Source organism: Cottoperca gobio, chromosome 22 (genome assembly GCF_900634415.1).
Source record: "Cottoperca gobio chromosome 22, fCotGob3.1, whole genome shotgun sequence".
NCBI classification, from domain to species: domain Eukaryota; kingdom Metazoa; phylum Chordata; class Actinopteri; order Perciformes; family Bovichtidae; genus Cottoperca; species Cottoperca gobio.
Genome location: NC_041376.1, coordinates 10,726,296 through 10,751,055, shown reverse-complemented (window position 1 = coordinate 10,751,055; position 24,760 = coordinate 10,726,296). Strand labels below are relative to the sequence as shown.

Sequence of the window (24,760 nt, the reverse complement as noted above, 5' to 3'; positions counted from 1 at the left end):
ACAGAGGAGAGGTCATAAAACATTGCTTACAGTCGCTGTCCTTGCCCCAGGGCCCCAATGTTACCAATAAAGCTGTGAGGATCATATGGTTGTAATGAAGTGGTGGGAACCAGAGTGGCCATTACAGCCCAATTAAACTGCCATCAGCATCTAATGGAGGCTCTTGACCAAGCTCTCACTGAAGGCAAGTATTTACAAATAGCCTCAGAAGCTTGGATCCTTGCAGTGATTGTGGCTGATCATTTCAATTATAGACGTTTTTTTTCTAGTGGAGCTTTTAAAACACGGCTGCAAGAGGTGTGTGGGCTGTGGGGAACATCTTCTGTTGCAGTGGAATCATATCTGTCAATGTCACCTGACCTGTGCGACGGAAACCTCTGTGGTGCTAAAGCAAACATCCTGAGGCCCTCTACAGCAACTTGCTAAGCACCAGACTTTCCACACACTGAATGACTATACAGCCAAACGCTTGTGGAAGCAGACACATGTAGGATAGTGTCAGGTTGTCAGTGAATGCTGCAAATACTTAACTTGTATGATTGAGATTGAGTGTGCATCCTTTTATTGTAAATTCAACCTTTCCTTTTAGAGCAGCTTACATAGTATCAGCTTTTTTATGTGGATGTGTAAAACACTGAAAGAGTGCCATCCAATATACTGAGTACAAAAATCTAAACTAAAGCTCTATAGCCACAAACACAGTAGTCAGACAATGTGTCACTATCAATACTGTCTTTGTCAGCAGTGAAGACAAGTGATAATCAGATTTTATGGAAACTAAAACATTTTGCTGTGTCTCGTGGTGTCTGTGTCAGACTTACTAGTAAACAGTTGAACTAACTAATCATTTTAAAGGAATATTTATTTAAATACCTAAACTGAAATGCTTATTCAGCAACAGCAAGAATTAAATTAGGTCAGTATTTTAGCTAAGCAGAAAAGGGGAATAATACAGACACTGAAGGTCATCTTTTTTAGCACTCTATAGAGATTGGACAGAGATCACACTCACTTTTGAGAGATCATATACACAGATTATGGTTATTACACACTCATAACTATGTGGAAGGAGTACAACACATGGTTGAGAGTTTCTTTCTTTTGAAAGGTGCAATAAATGGTCTTATTAGAAACTGGTATCTTTTCAGATTACTCACAAGTTTATCCTGTTTACATTTCACATCCATTCTCACTGAAACTCCCTTTTAAATGCCAGTCCCAACCAAAAGCAAACTCAGGAAGTTACAGCTGACAGCTCAGCATCAACTCAACTATGGCGTCCAACCAGCACACAACATTCAAAAGGAATTCACAATTCAGCTGTATATCTCCGCTGCCCCTCCAACTCTCATGCAAACTATCATGTGGCTCTGTTGTTCCAAAAAGACCAGCCGTTGGACTTCCTGTTTTGTACATTTCCCCCCCAACCCCCCATTTACTGGCAAGGGAACTGAGGCCAGCAACTTAGTCTGAGGGTGGAAATGAACCCTTTATGAAGAATCTGCCCAATAGCAGTCAAACCCAAGAGAATTTTAACACGGCAGACTTATACTTTGAACTAGGAGCATTCTCGAAACTTTCCCATAGATCTCTTTTTAAACCGCTGTTCATATATAAAGCTACTTAGAAAATAAATAAATACAACTTTTGCCAATAATAAAATGTTTTGATCAGTCACAGGCCTAATCAAGCTAACTGACTTTAATCTTTGAAAAAACAAACAAACAGACATAAGATTTAAAATCACTTTTTTAATAAGACATTACAATGACATTGTTCTGTACATGGTTCCCCCAGTCAAACGAGTAAGAGCTGCACCACAGGGTGTCTTCAACATTTCACCAGTAAACAGCTCCCTCTGACTGCAAGACAGATGGACTCTGATGTAGGGTTACTGTACTTTCGTACTCATGCTACAGATATAGGCTATCATATAATGTCCCAATACTGAGACTAATCAACTGTGGTATCAGATTGAGAGCGCTCAGAGCTGAATGACATTCCTTTGGAAAGATTGAGTCAACTGACTATGTGTTACCCAAAATCAAAAATGCATCCCAACAAGCATGTTTTAGAGTTACTGGAGGCGTAATTTGTTGAATATTCAGCACAATTAGGTATCAAGACATGACACGGAAGGTCAATCAGTAAACTATATAGCCCACATAAGGGGGTGGGGGGGAACAAAACATGTCGGAAGTTATTTTATTTCTCTGATGTCAAGACTGATGCCAGTTAAATGAAAGCAATTGTGATTTTTTTTTTCCTCCCTTGCAGCGGTCAATACCATTTGAGAAGAAATACTTTGTCAAAGTACTGTGTCAAAACCAATATCAAAGTCCTTCAAGTATGCTACATGACAATAAAGATCTCCTCTCAGAAGAAAAAAAGATCCAAGCTCAATGCAACAGACTGAAGAACCTTGAAACAAGTTTTAGTCCAAGAATGAAGACAAAAACTTCATTAGAAAGATAATACAAAACAGGGAAAAGAATAGGCAAAGGCGGTGATCTCTGTGGCTTTAACATTAGGACCAATCGATTCAATATTCATCAAGCAAGCCCCAAGATGATGAATGTGATATAGGCCTGCTACAGAGTACAAGCAAACTTTAAGCCAGCAAACCCAGTTAAAGATAAATTAGTCATGGGGTAAACGTAGTATTAAAAATAAATGGGAAATAATCAACTTTTTCTTAACCATACTCATTTTGAAAAGTTATTTGTTACTTGCAACGTTATTATAGTTTTGACCTAAAACAGTCAGCACTCAATCATTAAGATTTGTAATTTGAAGTTAGCCATGTCAAGCCCTCATACAGTCCATCACCTGTGGTCGCACAGGAGGGCTGAACATACCAATTCCTATCTCTGATGCGGGTCAATCCGAGCTTCTCTTGGATTTCATGCGGCTTCATGGCATCCGGAAGGTCTTGCTTATTGGCGAATATCAAGATGATGGCATCCCTCATCTCCCGGTCATTAATGATGCGGTGGAGTTCCTGCCTTGCCTCGTCGATGCGATCCCTGTCCGCGCAATCCACCACGAAAATTAACCCTTGGGTGCCTGTGTAGTAGTGTCGCCACAGTGGACGAATCTTATCTTGCCCTCCAACATCCCAGACGTTGAACTTGACATTTTTGTAGGTGACAGTCTCCACATTGAAGCCGACTGTGGGGATTGTGGTGACAGACTGTCCGAGTTTCAGTTTGTATAGGATTGTTGTCTTTCCAGCAGCATCAAGTCCAAGCATTAATATTCTCATCTCCTTGTTGCCAAATATTTTAGACAGCACTTTCCCCATTTTGAACTCTTGTGCATAAATACGTTGTTTCTAACGAGAAAAATGTCCGATATCGTGCTAATGATTATTCACTTAGACTGTAGCTTCTGTTTAAGGGTTTACTTGTGAAAACATGACTCAGTGAAGAGCATTTGTGGGGAGGAAATGTCAAAAACGCACACTCATGTTAAAAACTAACAAACAGTCCTTGAACGGGTTTTTCCTGAAAGTCTGTTCGTCCTGTGAAGTGCTGGGACATTTATGTTCAGAGTATTACAATGTCTGCAGGGCCTATACACAACATGGCACGGTTAGACTAAGAACTTGGCAGCAGCTGTTGCAGGACGTTCATTTTGTTGCACAAATCAACATAAAGCTGGGTGACAAAGACAAGTCCTGACTATTAAAAACTGCAGAGAGCAGACACGCGGTGTATATAAGGCCCCGAAAAAGCCAAGGTACTTGTGAGTTCCTCCTGGTGTCCGGTCCTCCTCATCGGGTGCGCCCTTGTTCTCTTCACGGCTACCGGAGGAGAAAAGCAGCTTTCTGCGGCTAGTCCATCAAGCGTCGCACCGGGTAACTTCGCTGTGCTGGAAGGGACGTCTTCGAAAAAAATCCTCGTGGACTCAGCAAAACATGTATCCACTCATGAAACTCCACTTCTTATCCCCCTGAAAAGAGATTTAGGAGGAGGGTCAGACATGCCAAATTAGCAAGATACCGCTCATGGCTGCTAAAGAGGGCTAGCAAGCTAACATTAGCTAGATTGTTGCCTAGCAAGCTAGCCTTAAGCTAACTAGAGAACGGTAGTTAGCTGTTGCAAACTAATCGTATTTGGATAAAAATACGTGCGACAGTGACAAAATGTTTGGCTCACGTGTTTCTGAGTTGACCACTTAGTTGAAATAAAAGAAGTTTACCTCCTATCTCCCCCTCCTGTCTCAATAAATACACCCAGCTCTCGTCTTTCTCCTTTAAGTCGAGCTGGTCGCAGTGCTGCTACACCGGAAAGGTGTGGAGCTGCATTAACCGCCACTTCCTCCCGTCGACTTCATTCAGCTGCTGCCGCCTTACGTTAGTACAGCTTTCACTGTCTGGGGCATCCACGCCTCATAGCATAAACAATGAAATGCCCAAACTGACATGAAATAAAATGTAACGTTACGGTTTAATTGTACACCATAGTATAGTTATAAGTTAACCATACATAACAACAGTTATTGTTAGATTGTAACGTTTATTTATTGTAAACTGTCCGCCATTACTATTTTCTGTTAAGTGTCTTTGGAATTAACACATTAAATACAAAACAAAACATATTTACATATCGATATTGAAATACCCGACATTTGTAATATTTTCAGTATCTAATGTTTTACATCTGATTAGTCTAGTCAGTGACTGTGTATGTTAAGGGTAACAGCACCCCTCTGTGGCAGTTATAGGCTACCTGAAGTCAGCTAGTCCAATGTGCCAATCATTTTGTTTATTTCCTTTTGTCTGTTTTGAAAATCCTCTGATGTTGCGAGGGATGTCAATCAGGTGTGTTTTTGAACGCTTATTTAAAAAAACACTGTCAGTTTTGTTTGGCATTCAATGCCTGTGCTTTTTATCTGCAAAAACTAATGAACTATAGCACTCCTCCACAGTGCCCAATTAGTGTCTTTATTGGTAAAAGTTTGGCAAATATGCCAAATGTGGTCTTATACGTTCACTGTTAAAGGTCTGCTACTCTGTATTCATCATTTTAATATTATAACCTACTTAGGTTAAATCAATTCTAACTACATTAGCTGGTGGGTATAACAATAAGTTAATTTGACAAATGTAGAGTAAGGAGAAAACCTATTTTTGCGTTTCATTAATCTATTTAACTGATATAGGCATAGTTATAACATATTCTATATGTAAATGTTATCATCCATTTAACTTCCGTGTATGTCTTACAGTTTCCCACACACCAAAGACACTGATATCAAAAATGCGACAAATAACATAAATCTAATAATACAGTCTGAGCATAATGCTTATTAGGCGATAAGAGAGACTTTCTCCATCTGCATACAGTGCAATGCAGTACTTAGAGGAACACAATTGTGTTTCTTCTAGCCCCGAGTGCAAAACAAAAAGACTGAATGATTCAATGGCAGTTGTGCAAACACACTGACAGACTGCAAATAAAGTGCAAAGTACGAAAAATACATAACAGGTACAAAAAAAGATACAAACAGGTAGTGCAATATGCAGGATAACTATACAAGACAGTGTTATAAAGATATGTAAACTGTAAATATATAAGTGTAAGTAGTGCAGTTGCAGTTTGTGGGGGATACTTACGTATACAGCATATGTATGTAATGTATGTCGAAAGGTGCAAGTAGTCAGACAGGGTATAGTGACCTCATACTAAGTTCCAATGATTTTATTATATTACAGATGTTTCGACTAGACTTGACTTGTTTTTTGTTGTGTGTTTTGTGAAGTTTAATAACATACAGCTTTAAATAAGCATAAATCACTAAGGTGGTAATCTACAATCACTGAACTCATCAGCATGTTGGCTCTTTTCCCACCACATATTTTGACTTGTCATAATAGGAAAAGCACAGGTGAAACTAATACGGGTAATACTGGAGGCCGCCATATATATTTCATATCTATGAATGCAGGCATATTTGTCAATTTCTTTTGTAGCATCTATCTTTCTGTCTGTCTGTCTGCATCTATATTTTAAGTTGAGTTCTGAATTTGTTTTTGGGACTTACTCTATGAGCTTTAGTTTTTATTTTATGTCTCTTGTTGTCTCTTGTTCATTATTCATTTTATTTATTTTTTATTGTTCCCCGACTCTCTTCCTTAATTTCCTGTCATCTCTCATCTAGGTATAATAAAGGAATAACATGCCCTCAAAATAATAATAAATAAAATAAAGTAAAACAATGCAAACCACGATAAAGATATAGCCACGTCAACAACTCCCCTCACTCTTTTTACGTCAGCCAACTGAAACAGCTACTTTGTGTAACTCATGAGGGAAAAACGTTGTAATTGTTTTAGTCGTGACAATGAACAAATGTTTTGCAATTTGTTGCCTTTGGTTGAGTTTTTGCTACTTTTTCATTTTATATTACTAGCAACTAAACTTGATATTATCAGATCATTTGTTTCCCTTGTCATAACAGCTGACTCCCACATTGACCCACTTTTTGGGGTAAAGATTAGACAACCATGTCCACCAACATACAGCCACCAGATGCTTCTTTTCACCTGCCAGTATGGAGCTTCACTAGGAAGTTTCCTACATTGCATAATATGTTCACATTGTCCCCCCAGATTCCAACTCCCTTCAGAGGGGGCTTTGATCAACTAGAAGGTGAGAGCCAGTTGTGTTGAACCCAAGATACTCGTGAAGCTCTGTGACTGGGGATTGAACCCTGAGAAGTGTTGTTCGAGCTCTTTTTCCACTGCATCACCCTATTCCTGTTTTTGTGTTTGACTGTTGTAGGATTTTTATCCACCACAGCTTTTTTTCCCCAAAACTTAACTTCTTATTTTAGGCTTCCTTAGAATTTAACATTACATTTGTTGTAATGCTGCGCTTGACATTTTAACATTATTCAACTAAATCATATTGGTTTCATTTCCGAACCAACTGGGATGGAGTGCACATACTGTAGCTTATGTCAGATACAAACAGATATCAATTACATAAAATTATCATTATTGAGTGATTGGTCATGTCAGATATGTGGCAGATGTGGTTAAGTATTAGTATTTAAATAACACATCATTACTATAATCAAACTTTTTTTTTCTCTGGATATTGGAGGCCAACCCTCATTTTATTTCAAGATGTGTCCTTATCGAATTAAGAATACACGTGTAAATATATTATATAGTTAGAAACACCAAAGCGCAAGTTGTCAGATATTTTGCTGCAACAATACCTCAGGTGCCTCAGGTAAAATGTACCCCACTCTTCATCATCAACTCTTATCCTGAAGTGTGTCCTGGAAATGTAATCAAGAGATGCACAGAATTACAGCAGTAATTACTATTAATTTCAACATGTCATGTTATACATATTATTATAATACAACATGTGATGTGCAATAGCCATATGCTAGGCTATTAATAGCCTATAACAAATTGTATGATCCTGATATTGATTTATATTGGTGGAAAGTACGTACATTTACTGAAGTATGTTAGCCTACATAAGAACACTTCTGAGGGACAGGCTACTTGTACTTTTTCCATGTTATGACACTTAATACTTCCACTCTGTCAAGGAAATCTAATGTGAGCAGAGTCACTGGAAACCAAAGACGCAGCAGGAGACCGACTTGATGTCTTATGCCAAAGATTTATTGGTGCTTGGCCAAGGAGAACAGAGGATGAGCAATATACGTGGTTTACAGATGTATCACAGTGGACGCCACCATCTATTCTGAAGGTCAGGCTTTCTCTTTGGGTATTTATCTTACGCTAGATGCACTGTACTAGATCTACCAAATATGGGCATTCTCTGCCAATCTAGGAGGATGACACCATTGGTAAAGCAGTATCATCTAACGCTGATTTAAGACAAAAAGCACCTAATCTCATTCAATGAGGTCTGAATGCTACCATATAGTGTAGGTGCGTATCCGCTCTCCCCGACATTGAATTCCAAGAAAGACGGAGCCACTGTAACTCTTATCTAGCAAGTGTCCCTTGAACAATCAGTCCTAAGTAAATAAGTCCTGGTAAGATATGGGTTTCTGAGAGTGTGCCCTGACCTAAGAGATGGCAGACCAAACCTCTTAAATGTGACCTGAGGCCCACTGTGTTGTGTCACCTAACTTAAGGGAAAGAAACTAAGAATCCTACTACGTGATGCATGTACATTACTGCAGATTAAGGTTTTACATAAAATATATATTTGGTTTATGAATTACTCACTGTCATAGAGTTCTAACCCAAAGCCAACTAAATGTTTTATAAAGTTTAGATCAACCTTGACCAAATATGGCACTAAAATGTTGCTTAAATGTTATTACATCAGTTACAGGCTAAATATATATACTATATATACTATATATATATATATATATATATATATATATATATAATGATATAACACTATAAAAAAATGACCATTCTGCATAATGAGTAATTTTGATAAGTAAGTACATTTTGATGATAAAGGTTTTGTACTTTTAATTTAGTAGATTTTAAAAGCAGAAATGTAATGAGTATTTTACATTGCTGTAGCCTTATGTTATTGATGTGTTGTGTTCTCCAGTCACTTTTGGCACTTAATCGTCAAACCTAATTCTCTCAATGAAACAATAACTACTGGAGTGATATTAAAAAAAACAATAAAACTCAGCAATAGTCCAAAATTACACTGTGGACTTACCCTTAAAAAAATAAAATAAAATATGTATGATAGTGTATGTTACACAACATAAATTAGTAAAATAAACGTAATTAGTAGGGGAAGAAGAACTGAGATATTTTACTGAAGTAAAAGTAGCATTACCACAGTGTAGCAATTACAATTTACTCTGTTACAAGTCAAAGTCATGCATTCAAAATTGTACTCAAGTAAAAGTGCAAACGTATATAAGCATTACAATATAGTGAAAGTATCATTATGCAGAATGTCTTTTTTCAGAATAATGTATATTATATTATTGGATTCTAATTATTGGATGCATTAATGAGTACATCACTTTAATGTCCACACATGTAAAACCGTTAACCTAAAATGTAGTGGAGTAGAAGCATGAAGTTGCATAAAATAGAAATAATCAAGTCCAGTACAAGTACCGGTACCTCATAATTGTATTTAAGTAAAGTACTTGAGTTACTCAAGTTGAGTAACTTACTTACGTTTAACCACTGAGGTGACACGACTTTATTGAAGGATATTAGTTGTTGCATGCACATTTACAGTATTCTTATGTAGTAAATATTATTCAGATGTAATATTATTCAAAACAAATTCTTAAAATATATTATATTTATTGGAAGTTGTGCAGAGGAGTTTTGCTGCTCACTGTCATTCAAGTTTGTTGCGCTTGAGGCCACGCCCAGATTACTGACGTCAGAGTGAACGCTGTCAATCAGAGTTTCAAGGGCAGAATTACAGAGGAGGGTCCAAGATGAGGAAAGGTCAAGTACTGTAGGCTACATTAGAATATAATTAAAACGATAGTGCCGCCCTCTGTGTAATGCATCACATAATAACGATGGAAGCTGCTTTTCTGTATATAAGCCCAGAGAAAGAGTACTGTACCTTCTCTCAGCTTTCCCTCAGCACATGAATACCACCGTGTTTTGATCAGTCTCAACAAGCTCCTTTAAAGGGGCAGCACCGGCTCACTTGTAAAGCATCATGGCGGACTCCAGCTTCAACAACATGACATCTCTTGCCCGGGCTTTGTCACAACCTACACTGGATCTGAATGAAATGACCGAGGTTGAAGTTATTCCTCCAAGAAATATTCAGCTGCATCGATGTCGAAGGAGAAAGTTATCGAGCTGCAACTCGATTGAGTCCGTGGAGCCGTTGACTTCACCTTCGGTTGTTGAGGCGCGAGTCCTTGTTATCAACACCGGAGGAACTATAGGGATGACACTTCATGATAATGGTACGGTATCTGAACTTACTCTAGTTGTTGATGTTGTTTTCACGGTGTGGCAGCTCGGTAGTACAGCAGCTTGATGTTAGCAAGCGGTGCATGTTATTCTCATGTTACTGTGAGCATGAGGCACGAGTAAGCCCTGCGTGACAGCAACATGCGCGTGCATCCTAAAATAGTCCTGCGAACAGTTTAATCACACAGTTGAAGCTAGGTTATAAACTTTAGCTTTAACTAATATATATTATGGACAGAACAAGGATGTTTAGCTTAAATAAGAAAGTTAGACTCTCCCTACACTAGAGACAGCCAACCAAAATGAATTGAAGTTTCTAAATCTCTTAAGGAGGCAATGCTAAAGACACTGCTGCACCATGCTCATGATGGTGCTGGAGCGAAATCACAGATTCTCTCAATGAATAACTAGAAGTTGACATGAGGCATTGGGCAACATCTGGAGCATGTAGTGAGGCAAAACAACATTCAAAGGTCCTATCAGCTTTAAGAACCAGACTTCTTCATCCAAGGCCACCCATCAATGTTTTACCTCCTGCTTTAAAGGACATTATCTTATTTACTCACCTGTAAATGTGTTTGTTGTTTGACAATGCTATACAATACAATTGTATTGTTATTGTAGTATTGTCTCAATCTGATTTAAATGACCTGGAGATGAATCACACTGTTCATGCTTCATTTGTCCATTAGCCTATATGCACTATTCATAGTGTCTCTCACATGTGTTGTATTTAAAGACCCTGAGATCATCAATTTCCCACCAGGGTCATTCAATATGTTAGTTTAATACTTCAGTTCAGAGTGAAATATCTTGACAGCTGCTTATGATGGAATTTGGAAATTAAACAACCAAACCAAGGATATATATATATATATATATATATATATATATATATATATATATATATATATATATATATATATATATATATATATATATGTATATGAGTCTACTTTGGACCATTGATACATGTTGCCTTTGTGTGCTCTAAGGTTATTATGGCCTAACAATTTTCCCCTTTACTGTTACTTCCTCTCTTGATTTCTGATAGTAGCTCTCTTGATGTCCTCATGGCTTATGCTCATGTGGCTGTCAGCTGCCACATGTTGCCTTTTAGTTTAGAACCACAGCTGTTCTACAGCAACATTGGTGCTGTGCTCACTGTATTCACAGTTCTTCACTTTTTTACTTTATAGATTTTAGAACTGTTCTTTGTTCAATGGCCTAAAAACTATGAAGTGTGTGTATAAGAATATTAACTTAAGGGGATCTTTCAGCCTCTGCAACGATGACATTTCTTACATTTACCACTAGGGTTCAGTATAAGACTGATGTTTGGTGTTGAGATGATCGTAAATACCCTGTACTATTCACCTGAACTGTTACTGATGAACCTACAGAGAGCAACCATTGATATATTGCAATAACCATTTTTTTTCTGTTTATGTAACCCACAGTGCTTGCTCCAAAAGCCAATGCTTTTTTTAAGAGCCTGCGCAAGTTGCCTATCCTTCACGATGAGTTGTATGCCCAGCAGACCTGCCTGTATCAGTGCTATGGATCAGAAAACAGCCTGGTCCTGCCGTAAGTGCACCCAGAAATCCTCCCTGCTCAGTCAGCTCATGGCTATAACTTTATTTAGAATAAATAATCTTTGTTCTGCTCTTCCCACTATGCTTCCTATGCTTTTTGTCTACAGAGTGTAAGGATTCATGTTCTGATTGTAGGTGTAATATCTTCTACTTTAAGACTTATTATATAATAGCCATCTCATAGATGCTAAAACTTATATTTGTTTAAAGTAATCTTCACAAACATTTAAAAAACTAATCTTATTTACCGTAGTCACAGAAAAATGTAATATGTTATCTAATGTAAAGTTATTGTCCTAGAGAGCTAAACCAGACCTAGATCCTATTGTTTCCACAGTATGTGCAGACTACTGTGAAAAGAATGAAATAATATGTAGTATAGGCAAAGTCATGTTAGAACTGATAATCACTGCACCTTACAATCAAGACTATTAGTTTATACCCAAGAAGACAATTGGTATTATGGTCTTTATACAGTGCAAGATACATTTCATATCATAAACAGCAGAGACTGAATGGAAAGGAAGCACTGTCCTTCATAATTCTATTGACTCTAAACTGCTTTTGTTGCTTTAACAGGAATCCAACGCCCCATTCTGGCCACCTATTTCACGGGTACCGTAGCACTGGTAGCATGGTGTCTGCCTGTACTGGGCTTGAGAGTGGTTTGATCTCACCACAGTTTTTAGACCAAACGTTTGGGTGTGCTTGCCTGACAGGAAATGCATGCCGACGTGGCCTTTTATTAATGGAAGGAAATTCCAGGAAGGACACAGCAGCACTGGGCTGTGTATTGCTTGAAGTATGTGTGTGTCTCTAACTCTACACTTGCTAATGTCACCAACAAGCCAGCTGCTTGAATGTGTGGCAGAGGAGTAGCCCAGCGGCGATAACCCAATGTTTCTTGGAGGTTTTGTTTGTAAAAGGTGCTTTTGGTGTGCTAGGAAAAGCAAGGCTAATCTACTCCTATTGCTGTTTGTTTAATCCATGTTGTCTTTATGTCTGGTGCATGTGCTGTGGAGCAGTGAGAGTGGAGCCCCCTGTGACAGGCCTCTTAATTGTTTTAATTGTCAGTGACAGTGGGGGCACCTCTACCAGAAACGTACCCTTCCTCACTCATTTCCATACCCCCTTCATGTCGACTGCTACTGTGAAAATCGGCTGAGCGGCAGTGGGGTGTGTGTGTGATAAAGATAAGATGTCCATACATCAGGCAGTTGTAGACTGTTGTGATTTGTTTTTAAGTCTTCTAAAAAATATTTCTGAAACCTGTTCAGTTTTACTGTCTTCAATCTTGCACTGTTCCCACACATGCAGCTACTACGCAACAGCTTCCTGTCTGTTAATTACCTGCTTGGAAATGTTGACATCTCTTTGCTTTGACTAATATTAAACCTCTGTAACATAATATTAATATTACATTTTAACATGAATATATGAGCATGTTTTTTTTTATTACATTTCCTGTTTTTTTTTGATTGAGAGCATGTTTTACTTTTTAATATTTGCTCATGGTATAATGTTAATACGATGCTGAAGTCGGCTCATATGCAAGTCTAATGCTGTTGAGAGTATGCAGTTCCAGCCCATCTTGAAGGAGGGAATTAGTTTATTGATTTATTGAAAAGCTTTATTCATGTGCTGTTGAGAGGCATTGCCACTAGGCTCTTTGCCCCCCACCTCCAAACCCACGTCTTGAGCCTCCAAACACAGACACAGACACACACAGACACGGACACACACACACATTCATTATTCTTAAGCTATGAGGCATCTTAGCACGGATATGCTAATGTGTAGCTTTTCTACCCCTTAGGGTACACTGCCAGATATATGAATAATTGGTGATTTTAATAGTCTCTTCCACAGTTTCCTGTGGCACTTTAGCTTCAAGATTATTAACAACATATGTTCTAGGGTCGTGTGTGGACTCAAGGCTAATTAGAAGAGTTTCTGTAGGACCCCTGGTTGAGTGAACTGGGGCTTGCTTGCTCGTCCCCCTGCTGTTCCATTCAGCTCCTATCCTCATGTTATAAGGCCGCCCTGTGGTAATAAGGGGGGTGTCCCACACTGTTTCTTTAAAAGAGAGATTAAAAAAAAAATCTTTCCACGGCTGTTTGGCACACTGCTTTATACGGAGTGTCGCAGGTGGGGCCGTGGGACACCCGAGTTAAACTCCACTTAAAGAGGACATAAATATGTATACATGGAAGGCTCCCTCTCTTGTAATTGAAATGAAAAAGAAACATGGACTTTTGCCCTAACCTGAAATGATTCTCCAAATAACCCTAAAGATCTATGAAATGGGCTACTTATTGTCCCTCAGCTTTGCCTGTACACAGTATAGCTCCACAGAACATTAGGTCTTTACTGTGGAAAGGAAAATGGCAATATTTTAAAGCGCTGCTCTCTTTAACAGTATGCCAACCATGCCCCTCCCTGTTACACTTTTACAAATTCTCTGCGTGTGTCTGAAACAGGTTTTGGCATCCTGCTGCCGTGACAGAAGGCCCGGCTAAATACACTTTGTCTCGCTTCATAAAGTCAGCTTGGTTTTTAGCGTTCCCTTATCCTTCTTTAAACCCAATCTCAAATGAACAAGAACTTGATCCAACTTTGTTAAACGAGCACAATAAAGACAAATACTCCTTTATCACGGTGAAGATGATATGCTCTTGTTTAACCACGTGTCCTTCATGTGTTTTGATGTGAACGTCTTCGCCTGCAAAGACTAAAACGACTGATTTATTTTGGACTGTTTGTCCTGTTAAGTGTTTTGTGTATTTGTGTGTACGACAACAGCAACTCATAGATGCACTTCTCTCTCTTTTCCAGGCTGAGTAAAGACAATAAGAGGATAGTCTACACTATTTTAGAGTACAACCCTTTGCTTGACTCCTCCAATATGACCACGGATGACTGGGGTATAATTGGAAAGGACATTGAGGTACTTGCTGCTGAATCCATTTCATTGTTAGGCTTTTGATTGACTCCAACAAACACCAAGTCATTTATCCATCCTATAATATTCATTATTTCTCATGAAATACACTATATTATGATAGAAAATGATGATTATATTCATGTTGCCATCTAAAATGATCTACATTATGTTGTCTTTTTGACTTTTCTAGAAGAACTACGAAAACTATGACGGTTTTGTGATCCTCCATGGCACAGACACTATGGCGTACACAGCCTCTGCCCTGTCCTTCATGTGCGAACATTTGGGAAAACCAATCATTCTCACCGGGTCACAGGTAAGAGCTGCTGTCCTCAAGAGTCCAACAAATACAAAAAGTGTCACATATTTACTGCCATCTTAAGATAAGACACGTTTTGTCTTCAGGTGCCGATCTATGAGATGAGGAATGATGGCAGAGACAACCTGCTGGGGGCGCTGCTCATCGCTGGCCACTTTGTCATTCCTGAGGTGAGGAGATGAGACGTAAATGCTACACACCTACATAATGTCAGATTATTAGAGCCTCAAAGAGGGAATTTAAGAATTGCTATATTTGGGAATGCAAGAGAGTGAATATGAGGCTCAAGATGATGCCCAGTAATTGCTTTATATTGTGAGCTTTCCTTTTCTTTCTATCAAGATTGTATATGTGGGGTTGATGAATGATACATTAAATTAATTCTAAATGTAATAAATAAAAAAGGTTAGTGTTATCTTATCATCTATGTCCATCCATCTACGACCGAAGTGCAGTAAGAATTGTATTCATTGACTTTAATTGACGGCATTGAGCGAGATTTCTCTGACATTTTGTAATGAGTTTTGATGAGGTTTAGATGTATACGATAAGTCCGGCCGCTTCAAAGAGCTATTGTAGAAGAGAAAATATTGTGCATTAAATATATCTTTGTCTCTATTCAGGTGTGCTTGTATTTCTACAACAAACTCTACAGAGGGAATCGTTCCACCAAGGTGGATACTGGGAGTTTCAATGCCTTCTCCTCTCCTAACTTGGCTCCTCTGGCCTCTGCTGAAGTGGACATTACAAGTAAGCTGGTGGCGTAATGTGTCGGTCCTCATGTGGAAAACAAAAGTTACTTTTCTTCACTTTGAATTGATTGTTCTCCATCTTTTCCTTTTTTAGTCAACTGGGATACAGTGTGGAGGGCAAACACCACAGCAAAGTTTCAAGTCAACACTGAGATGAACAGGAACGTGGGCCTGCTCAGGCTGTTTCCAGGAATCACTTCTGCTACTGTACGTCACTCAGGCCCTGAACTGGACCACATATGTTTACTCTGTCTCTGTCACAGCCGCCTAATGTCCACAGGTTGCTTGTTGTCTTTGGTTAATGTGACCTGCAACAGAATAATTGAATAGGTGTTTTTATTTTTCTCCTTTGGAAATGATTCAGCAGCTTATAGTTTTGCTGTATTGCTTCTTGCACAGACGTGACTGAAATATGCAGACTGTTTGTGGTGCACACCAGATAAATAATGACATTACAAATTGTTCATTACCTGCTTAAAGCAAAAGCTTTATGCTTATTTTCATATTATTCAAATTCACTTCATCAAAAATATGTTCTTCAAAGGTAACTGACTGCCCAAAACTTCTGTGTAACTGCAATAAAACATAGTTAACTTTAATTTAATTATGCTATTACCCGTCCTCCGTTACTTTCCCGGTCATGTAAACTGCCATCAAAGCTCAGCCAGAGAAAGATGAGAAGAAGTTATGGGCCTTGACCAATCACCCTGTAAAGAGGGAGGATTGGCGAAGATACTGTAACATTTAGCTGCACATCCCCCTGCAGAGGCTGCTGGGAGAGTGACTTTACTGTCTCAATCTGCTCTCCCTGCCCAGCTTGGCTATCAACACTTCCTTACAGCCTTTAACTGCCTTTATGAGGCACTGTTTTGATTAGGCACCAGGCTCTCGTGTGCCCGCTGTCTCTGCTGTACGAGAGCTTCATTAGTAATCTGCGTCAAAACATTTCTGTCAAACTGCTTATCACATCAGAAATACTGACCGAACCTGGCTCTTTTAATGTCACATTCTTCTTACATTTTATGTTCACTGCTTTAGTCTTGCCAAGTGACTTCATGCTTGCTAACACCTTCAGATTAATTGCTCTCCTTCCTGCTATTTAAGTCATCTGCCATTCTAGTCATATGCCATGGCTAATGATGTGGTGTAGGGCCTCCTGGTACCAGCCAACCAGTGACTGAGATACTGGTTGCATAGACGGCACCAGATGGGCTTTTAGGAGAGTGGATGCTAGTATGCATTGCAGTGAAAAGGGGCTGCAGGAAAAATAAAATGGAATACTAATTTTTCAATTTGTTTCTCGAGTTGAGAAGCCAGTTCAGATGGCAATAAATGTTGGGGCTTTATAATAAGGATCCCTGGTATGTCTGTGTCCAGATGAGGGCTTTCCTTCAGCCGCCCATGGAGGGTGTGGTCCTGGAGACCTACGGCAGCGGAAATGCCCCCGATAACCAGCCTGACCTGTTGGTGGAGCTGAAGAAGGCCACTGACTCTGGTGTCATCATCATCAACTGCACCCAGTGTCTGAGGGGAACCGTGTCTGCATCTTACGCCACTGGCAAGGCACGTAAAGTCACCTGACTTATTATACTAGAGATGCACTGATTGCAATATTCTTGGCATATTCAGATTTATTTTTATTTTTTAAAGGTTATTTTAATTTTCTTTCTTTCTAAGAACTATAATTAACAACATAATCTGTTGCTGTAGGTACGACGTGAACTATAGTGCAACGCATGTGCGTGTGAATTTGCCCGACAAGTCACAAGTTACAGCCAATCAAGCAGAACATTTTATTCCGGTCACCGGCTAGTTGATCGGTGCATCTCACATTTTTACTACATTTTGTAAATGATTAATTTCCCCAAGTACAAAATGGAGAGACTGTCCAGTTGAAAGAATAAATCACGTTCTAAATACCCGTGACTTCTCAGGTGTTGATGGATGCAGGGCTGATAGGTGGTGGTGACATGACTCCAGAGGCTGCGCTGTCAAAGCTGTCTTACGTATTGGCCAAGAAAGATTTAAGTCTTGATGCCAGAAAAAAGGTTGGTGTCTACATTCAAAAGGGATTTTTTTTTTTAGTAAAAGGATCATCATCATGTAGTAATGTAAAAAAGTGAAACTCTGGTGTGTTTGTGGGTTTTACCTTGTCCAGATGATGGCTCAGAACCTGCGAGGAGAGATGAGTGCTGCTGACTTAGCAGGAGCCAAGCTTTGTCTGAGTGACAGCCGCTTCATCCAGGTCATCGCCAAGTCCCTGAGCATCAGCTGCAAGGAGGTGAGGGCACCGCCTGTACATAAACATAAATACTACCTATCCCTTCACTAAACAAACAGCTGTTAGGATTTCCAACAATCCAGTTCTTCTCTGATGAAAAAGCACATTATGACTATTCCAACATGTGTTATAAAGGTAAAGTTTATTCATTTTTACACATCTGACAAGTAGCAGTTTTCTGATGAAGTTTGTGGTTCCTACAGGAGCTGGAAGCCATCCGTGATGCCCTGACTCCCCCTCTGGCATGTGCTGCGGCTAAGATCGGAGACATAGAGGCCTTGGAAGCCCTAAAGGAAATGGTGAGTAATCCTACTACACATGTGTACAGTTAATAATCATAACCTGTTGTTAATTGTTTGTTAAGAACATAATAACCCTTAATGACAAAGTCAAAGTCTTTCTGTTCCCACACAAGGTCACAGACTAGGGGTAGCCAAGTGTGTGTGTGTGTGTGTGTGTGTGTGTGTGTGTGTGTGTGTGTGTGTGTGTGTGTGTGTGTGTGTGTGTGTGTGTGTGTGTGTGTGTGTGTGTGTGTGTGTGTGTGTGTGTGTGTGTGTGTGTGTGTGTGTGTGTGTGTGTGTGTGTGTGTGTGTGTGTGTGTGTGTGTGTGTGTGTGTGTGTGTGTCCTGTGATTTTAGACTTTCTTTATCGTCATCAAATATCGAATGCATCAACCTTCTGAGGCTATGACCCTCCAAACACAGCTCAGCACTAAACTATTATGCCAATAGAGCAGCAATTTACAAGGCTTATCTCGATTATGTTTATTTTGTAGGTTCAACGCACTCAGGTGAATCTTTCACACAACAAAAATCCAGGGTCACTATTAGAGGGGGAAACACACAGGCCGAACAAAACATGAGGCCAGACTGGTAAGGCAGGCCTAGAGTCGCTCCAGCCGTCACATGTTCAAGTCTGTATGTGGCTCGACTTGTCTGCAGTCGCTGCTTGGATTAGCAGTTTCTATAGACACATTTTAAAGTGTAAATGTGCTAAATGTGCTTTGTTCTCTCCCACAGCAATCCTTTATTATAGAAATCTTTTTATCCTAATACTCACTATGGTCACTTCTGTTCTACATGTGCTGCTGAACAGAAATAAAGAAGGTTACAGAAATTCCACTTTTTATTAGAATCAAAGCTGGTAATATTCTATATTTATTATATTAACCTATAGAATATCACCAGATTTATCTATCGAACACCTGAATATAAAATTCAACACAATTTTAATGTTGTTCATAAAGATATTAAATTATAAATAAAGAGGAAAAACATTGTTCCCATACCTAATACCCCTGTAGACACCTGTATTTCGTGTAGGCCTTTGTATTTTTTGTAATATCTTTTTTTTTTTTAAAGCCTCCTGTGGAGGTTTTGTAAATTAGGGTTTCACTAAAAACAGTGCATCTGGTCCTTGCACTAATGTTTTTTTCATGTTTGTCTTTGGCACAGGGCAGTAACTTGTGTCTGGGTGACTATGATGGACGTACACCCCTACATATTGCCGCCTGTGAGGGCCACTTCAAACTGGTGCAGTACCTACTGGGTCATGGAGCTACAGTCTATGCTAAGGATCGCTATGGCGACACACCCCTATGCAACGCTGTACGCTTCAGGTAAGGCTCGCCTAGTTTAAAAAAATAAAGGCTGATGTGTTGGTTTTTAAGTAATAATGGCATTCATCAAGTTGCAAACGCAACATTTAAAATCCCCCTTTGGCAATTAACCATTTGAGTGTTTCCTGAATATATGTTGTTAATAGCTGTTCTAGAGGAGACTTCATTAAAGGAGCTGCTGCATGGTAGCGAATCCAGCTCTGCTTAAATGACAGGAAGGGAGCAGCGGCTGTCAGAGGGGGGCTGAGACCAAGGGAACAACTCGTAATGGAGTTTAGAGGCCAAACAATAATTATAAAGTAATTAGGTTAATTGTCATCTGTCAGTTAAGACCGTGTTTATTTTTACCATTGTCATTCGTTGACATTGCCGTAAAAGTCTTTCAGGGGAAAGTTGCGCTTAACGTTTTAGTTTTAGTGCTATGTTGAGCCTCGGGGTGAAAACGTTGTATTTGTTGAAGCTGTGCCAAATGGCTGTTGTCCTATTTTAACGGTTGGCACTGCAAGTATGGACTTGTGTCCTTTGTGATGGTGGAGGGATGAATTAGAGCATTGACACCTGTCGTCGTTAAACTTCCGAGGCTGTACACCTCTGTGGGATTTGTCCTTTCTAAATGTATTTCATGAAATAACACCAAGTGATAGAACTGGGGTTTTGAGTTTGAGCTGTCAGGAGAACACCATGTCTGATACACTTTGAATACCTCTGACATTTCACAGTGCACTTTCAGCCTAAAGCCCATATAAGGAGTGGCGGAAAGCATAGAGGATAAAAAGGGTTAAGGAACAAATATGGGGTGTGTCCTCTGAACCAGTCCAACCAACCTGCTCCCAGTTTCACAGATGAGAGATACTGGCTTCTTTACCGTCTCTACAGGAAGTCTTCTAAATCTTTTTAATAGTGTATTGGGCTGTGCCTCTACATACCTTTTAAACAATTAAGCGTCAATTTGAAGTGTAGGGTAACTGACCTCTTTACATAGCAAGCTCAGATCTTATTTATACACTCGCTGCTCAGTGGTGAACACTTTTAGGCCTTTTGTTGTATTAAAATTGTCCTCTCACCACAAGTGTCACTGCATGTGACTCCTGCGTGGGTGGATCAATGCAGGGGATAAAGAACTTGTTCTTACATGCCAAACTACAATCACTGCCACACTGACTCTGTCAATGAGAGGCCATATAGTCCTCAAAGGGAATTCACTATACCAAGTATTTCTTTTTGTTTCTATGGAATATCTATATTCATATGTAATAACTAGTTTGACCAATACTTGCAACATGAATCAATACAAATGCCGATGCATCACAGAAAATAAATGAAGAAATATTTATAAATGTGATAACACAGGTAAACAACATACTTATGTTAAGGGGAAAACATCAGTTGTATTTGCTTTCTTTGTATGTAATATCCATTTGGAGCAATACTTATAAAATGTATTGATTGAAAGTCTTTGAGAAAAGATCGGTTTCTCCATATCATACATTTCCTTTGCAATCGCAATCCACTCTCCTTTTGTTGCCGCTTCCTGATTTATCCTTAACAGGATTTAATGAAATGTTGATTTCAGGTTCCACTGATTTTTGACTGAACGATATTCTGATAGTATTTATATATTACATATACAGTAATAATTCTCTCACTAACTTAGACACAGGGAGGTGGTGAAGCTGCTGAGAAAGACTGGAGCTCACTTCTCCAGAGACGAGTTGGAGGAAGCAGGAACAGAACTGTGCAGGTGAGACTACATCCTACATAGCTGACACAGGTTCAACCAGTTGTCACACTGTGACACAAACTGTAGGAATGCTCCCCAGCAGCATAGCTTCTGAGCTGTTCTTCGTCTCTCCTCTTGGCTTTTGTGTGACGCTCTGACTTTATTGACCTACCTGAGACACCCGACAGGTTTTGTCAAGACAGTTCCAATTTACAGTTTCAGAAACACGCCTTTAGTACAGGCACGATGAGCATGGCTTCTGTTGCTCTTAAGATGAGACAAAAACCTCTTAGTCATGAGGTCCAACATTATTCATTTATTGCCTTGATGTGCTGGCCAAGTTTCGGAAAAGTTTCTATTTACATAAATATTTGTTCTTTACCCAGTGGCTAATTGATTGTTAATAATACTGATTTGGGGAAACTGAGCTCTTTACTGTACAGCAATAACTCTGTCATGTCCTCTGTGTGTCAGCCTGGCAGCCAGTGGTGACCTGGAGGGCCTGGAAATCTGGAGCCTTGCTGGAGCGGATCTAAATAAACCAGGCTATGACGGGCAGACAGCAATTCTAGTGGTGGGTGTTATTAAAAATGTACATTTTTAATAACACTGTTCATAAAGTGAAACCCAGTCTTATTCATTCTTTTTCTCACTGGATCACAGGCCCAGGCTGTTGGCAAAAAGGAAGTGGTGGCATTTTTAGTTCAACTCATGAGCCAAAAAGCCAAGGTAACTTCTTTTCTATTGGAGCTGCTTCATATCTGTATTTCTGTCAAACACCCACAGCTTAATTTAATATGCATGCTACTGTAACACTCGCACACATTGGTATAATTCTGTCTGTAATTGCCTCTTAATTACATGTTTGTTTTGTTTAATTTCAGACAGTATTTGGTGAATTTAATGAGTATAATGAATATTATGATGATGATGATGGTGATGATGAGGTAAATGAGATGTACTCAATTTGTGTTTCCCAGTTTGTGCATTTCCCATATTAAGCATGTAGATACCTTTTAGCATGGCTGCTTTGACTCGTTCTTTGTTGTACACGTGCTTATTATTATTATTATTATTATTATTATTATTATTACTATAATTATTATTATTACTATATTATTCGCATTATTATTATTATTATTATTATATTATTATTATTACCATTATTAGTATCATTATCATTATTATTATTATTATTATTATTATTATTAGTATATTATTAGCATTATTAGTATATTATTATTCATTATTATTATTATTATTATTATTATTATTAGAGATGCACCGATCGAACTGCCGCCACATTTGTTTGTCGTACACACGATGGTTTTACGCTGTGCACACAGCTGCGTAGACATTAACGTCACAGCCGCACACACACTTCATGTCGTTGGTGTGAAAGTTCTTCAGCGTGAGTGAAGAAGACATGAAGCTCGCAATTTCTAACACCTTGCAAGTCCAAAATAAGCCGTGGAGAAAAAACCTTTAAAAAAAAAAAAAAAAAAAAAAAAACACTTGGAACTTAATTCCCATGTATGCTGCTTTGAGTAATCATGCTGACAGGATCTTCTGCTGCCAGTAGGTGTGGGGCAGGCAGGAGGACGCTGCATGTGCACGAGTGGGAGTAAAAATAATATTATACACACCTTTTACGTTCTTGTAAATAGATACTGATTCATAAATAGTTTTGAACAAATAAATAAAAAAGGCCTACATACACAGTATACAATTGCATTTCCTCGGATTCTTCTCTGATATGTAGAAACATACAATTACATTTCAGTTCAGACTTTTGAAATATTGGAAATCAGAAATGGCTAAAGAATTGCAATCTGTGCATTATTATTATTATTATTATTATTATTATTATTATTATTATTATTATTATTATTATTATTATCATCAATCCATCCATTTTATAAACTACTTGTGGCTGTGACCAGTTGTGGCTTATGTATCCCATCATGCATTGTCCAAGAGACGGGTTGCACCGCTGGACAGGTGACAGTCACTCAATCACAGGACGACACACACATGTATACACAACAAACACCTTCAGGCAATTGAGAGCTGCCAATTCACTAATGGCAACCAATGCAGACAGCAGGGACAGCATCAAACTCCGCACAGAGAGGGCTCAGTTGTCCCTGCTGGGGTTCAAAGCGACAGTGCTGACCACCCACGGCCCATTCTGTAAAATGCAATAAAAGAGATTTAGAAAGATGGTAAGAAATTGTTGTTGAAATATACATTGAAAAAAATTATTTCAAAAGTTGATTAGTTGATGACCTTGAAATTAAACCAAAACTATTTTGATAATCGTTTAATGCCTTTTTTTAAAATGTAGCTCTATTGCTTGTCAGCAGATAGATAAAATCTGATCACCAAACCTGTGCAGCCTGCTTTACACTGTGTGTGTGTGTGTGTGTGTGTGTGCCCTAGTACTAAATAGCACTGAAACACCCCTCACCTCTCCAGTGCTCCCTGTTAATCCTGTCTCTTGTTGTCTCTGTGGCAGAGCGGAGTGATCGAGTTCACAGCTGCCCCGACCGGACTGTGAGCTAACGCTACCTCAACCAGCAGGAATCTTCCTCTGTTTGCATCTACTTCCTCCCAAGCCGTCTTCTACACACCGTCCTGTTGAATTTCAGAGAGTTGCTCTCACTTTCAATGCTTAGATGTGCATACTTTTTTAAAGCCATCACTACTTTCAGTGTTTCCCTCCAAACTCAAAACTAGCACAACCTTATGTAGCCACTGCTTTGAGTTAAATGTGCCCCAAAAGGGCAGCACTAGATGTATGTATGTATGTATGTATGTATGTATGTATGTATGTATGTATATTTTGGATTGTTGCACAGTCGTACATGTAAGAGTAAACCTATTATCATCCTGAATATAAATGCCCAAATAGGGATTAAGGGTGAAAATCACCTGTTTTTATCATGAAGAGTTCTGAAACGGATGGTGGCGGTTAAATACTTTTTTTATGTGTGCTAAAAGAACTCTGACTGCTGTAACACTACTTTATAAAGTATTGTTGTCTCTTGCTGTAGCAATATATTCATGCTATCTGAATTCACAGATTTTATTTTTATGCTTATTTTTATAGTGAGAAGCTGAAAAACATCATGTAAACTAATGAAAATAAGGTTGTCTTTGTTCTATCTGGGATGTTTTTTAACTGTAGCACTTGTCACTGTCCTCTTCATTTCCTGTTGCTCAAACAGGTACTACCAAAACCTGTACGTACCTTTCAGACTCATCCAGCCTGTTTCTTGCACTGATTACAAAGCTGGATGAGTGGCATATCTCACTTGTAAATGGGCAGGGGGAATTCAAACTATTGTGTGACCAAGACAAGGCTACCCACAGCTGTGTTCTCGTCTCTATTTTAAATTTCTTCTATCACAAACAAATGACTTACTGTGCTGTCATTATCTTTGTTGTGCAACGAGTAAACCGTTTCAAACATTGCTGCTCTTGTTTGGTTTCAAAAGTAAATTTCTGACTTCAACATTAATGTAACTTTAAAGAGCGTTTAAATGACTTGAAAATGTTCCTGCTGTTTCCATGCAGGTATTGTCCAACAGTTGTATT

The 24,760-nt window shown here is 38.9% G+C and overlaps 2 protein-coding genes across 5 annotated transcripts; one reads left to right on the top strand and one right to left on the bottom strand.

Moving 5' to 3' along the window:
- Positions 1-1,731: 1,731 nt before the first annotated feature.
- Positions 1,732-4,363, bottom strand: arf6b (ADP-ribosylation factor 6b). Of its 2 annotated transcripts, none has more exons than XM_029460111.1 (2): positions 4,204-4,363; positions 1,732-3,954 (listed from the first exon to the last, which is right to left on the bottom strand). In XM_029460111.1, exon 2 carries the CDS (start codon positions 3,302-3,304, stop codon positions 2,777-2,779), a length of 528 nt encoding a protein of 175 aa, XP_029315971.1. In that variant the 5' UTR covers positions 3,305-3,954; positions 4,204-4,363; the 3' UTR covers positions 1,732-2,776. The 2 variants fall into 2 exon arrangements, with proteins under 2 accessions (XP_029315971.1, XP_029315972.1); XM_029460112.1 differs by having other exon boundaries at positions 4,161-4,309.
- Positions 4,364-9,403: 5,040 nt separating this feature from the next.
- On the top strand, positions 9,404-24,636 carry aspg (asparaginase homolog (S. cerevisiae)). 3 transcript variants are annotated; one of them, XM_029460108.1, is made up of 18 exons: positions 9,405-9,924; positions 11,392-11,518; positions 12,106-12,141; positions 14,362-14,473; positions 14,661-14,786; positions 14,876-14,959; positions 15,413-15,539; positions 15,636-15,748; positions 16,919-17,104; positions 17,476-17,589; positions 17,700-17,822; positions 18,026-18,121; positions 19,277-19,440; positions 21,095-21,181; positions 21,635-21,734; positions 21,824-21,889; positions 22,045-22,107; positions 23,679-24,636. In XM_029460108.1, exons 1-18 carry the CDS (start codon positions 9,669-9,671, stop codon positions 23,718-23,720), a joined length of 2,022 nt encoding a protein of 673 aa, XP_029315968.1. In that variant the 5' UTR covers positions 9,405-9,668; the 3' UTR covers positions 23,721-24,636. The 3 variants fall into 3 exon arrangements, with proteins under 3 accessions (XP_029315970.1, XP_029315968.1, XP_029315969.1); XM_029460110.1 differs by lacking the exon at positions 22,045-22,107 and having other exon boundaries at positions 9,404-9,924; XM_029460109.1 differs by lacking the exon at positions 12,106-12,141 and having other exon boundaries at positions 9,406-9,924.
- The last annotated feature ends 124 nt before the right edge of the window (positions 24,637-24,760 follow it).

Bases quoted from the DNA above. Each gene is read 5' to 3' on its own strand.
- arf6b (XM_029460111.1), bottom strand. From the start codon at position 3,304: ATGGGGAAAGTGCTGTCTAAAATATTTGGCAACAAGGAGATGAGAATA.
- aspg (XM_029460108.1), top strand. From the start codon at position 9,669: ATGGCGGACTCCAGCTTCAACAACATGACATCTCTTGCCCGGGCTTTG. The intron at 14,960-15,412 runs GTGAGGAGATGA...GTCTCTATTCAG, and splicing joins GCCACTTTGTCATTCCTGAG to GTGTGCTTGTATTTCTACAA. The intron at 21,890-22,044 runs GTAACTTCTTTT...GTTTAATTTCAG, and splicing joins TCATGAGCCAAAAAGCCAAG to ACAGTATTTGGTGAATTTAA.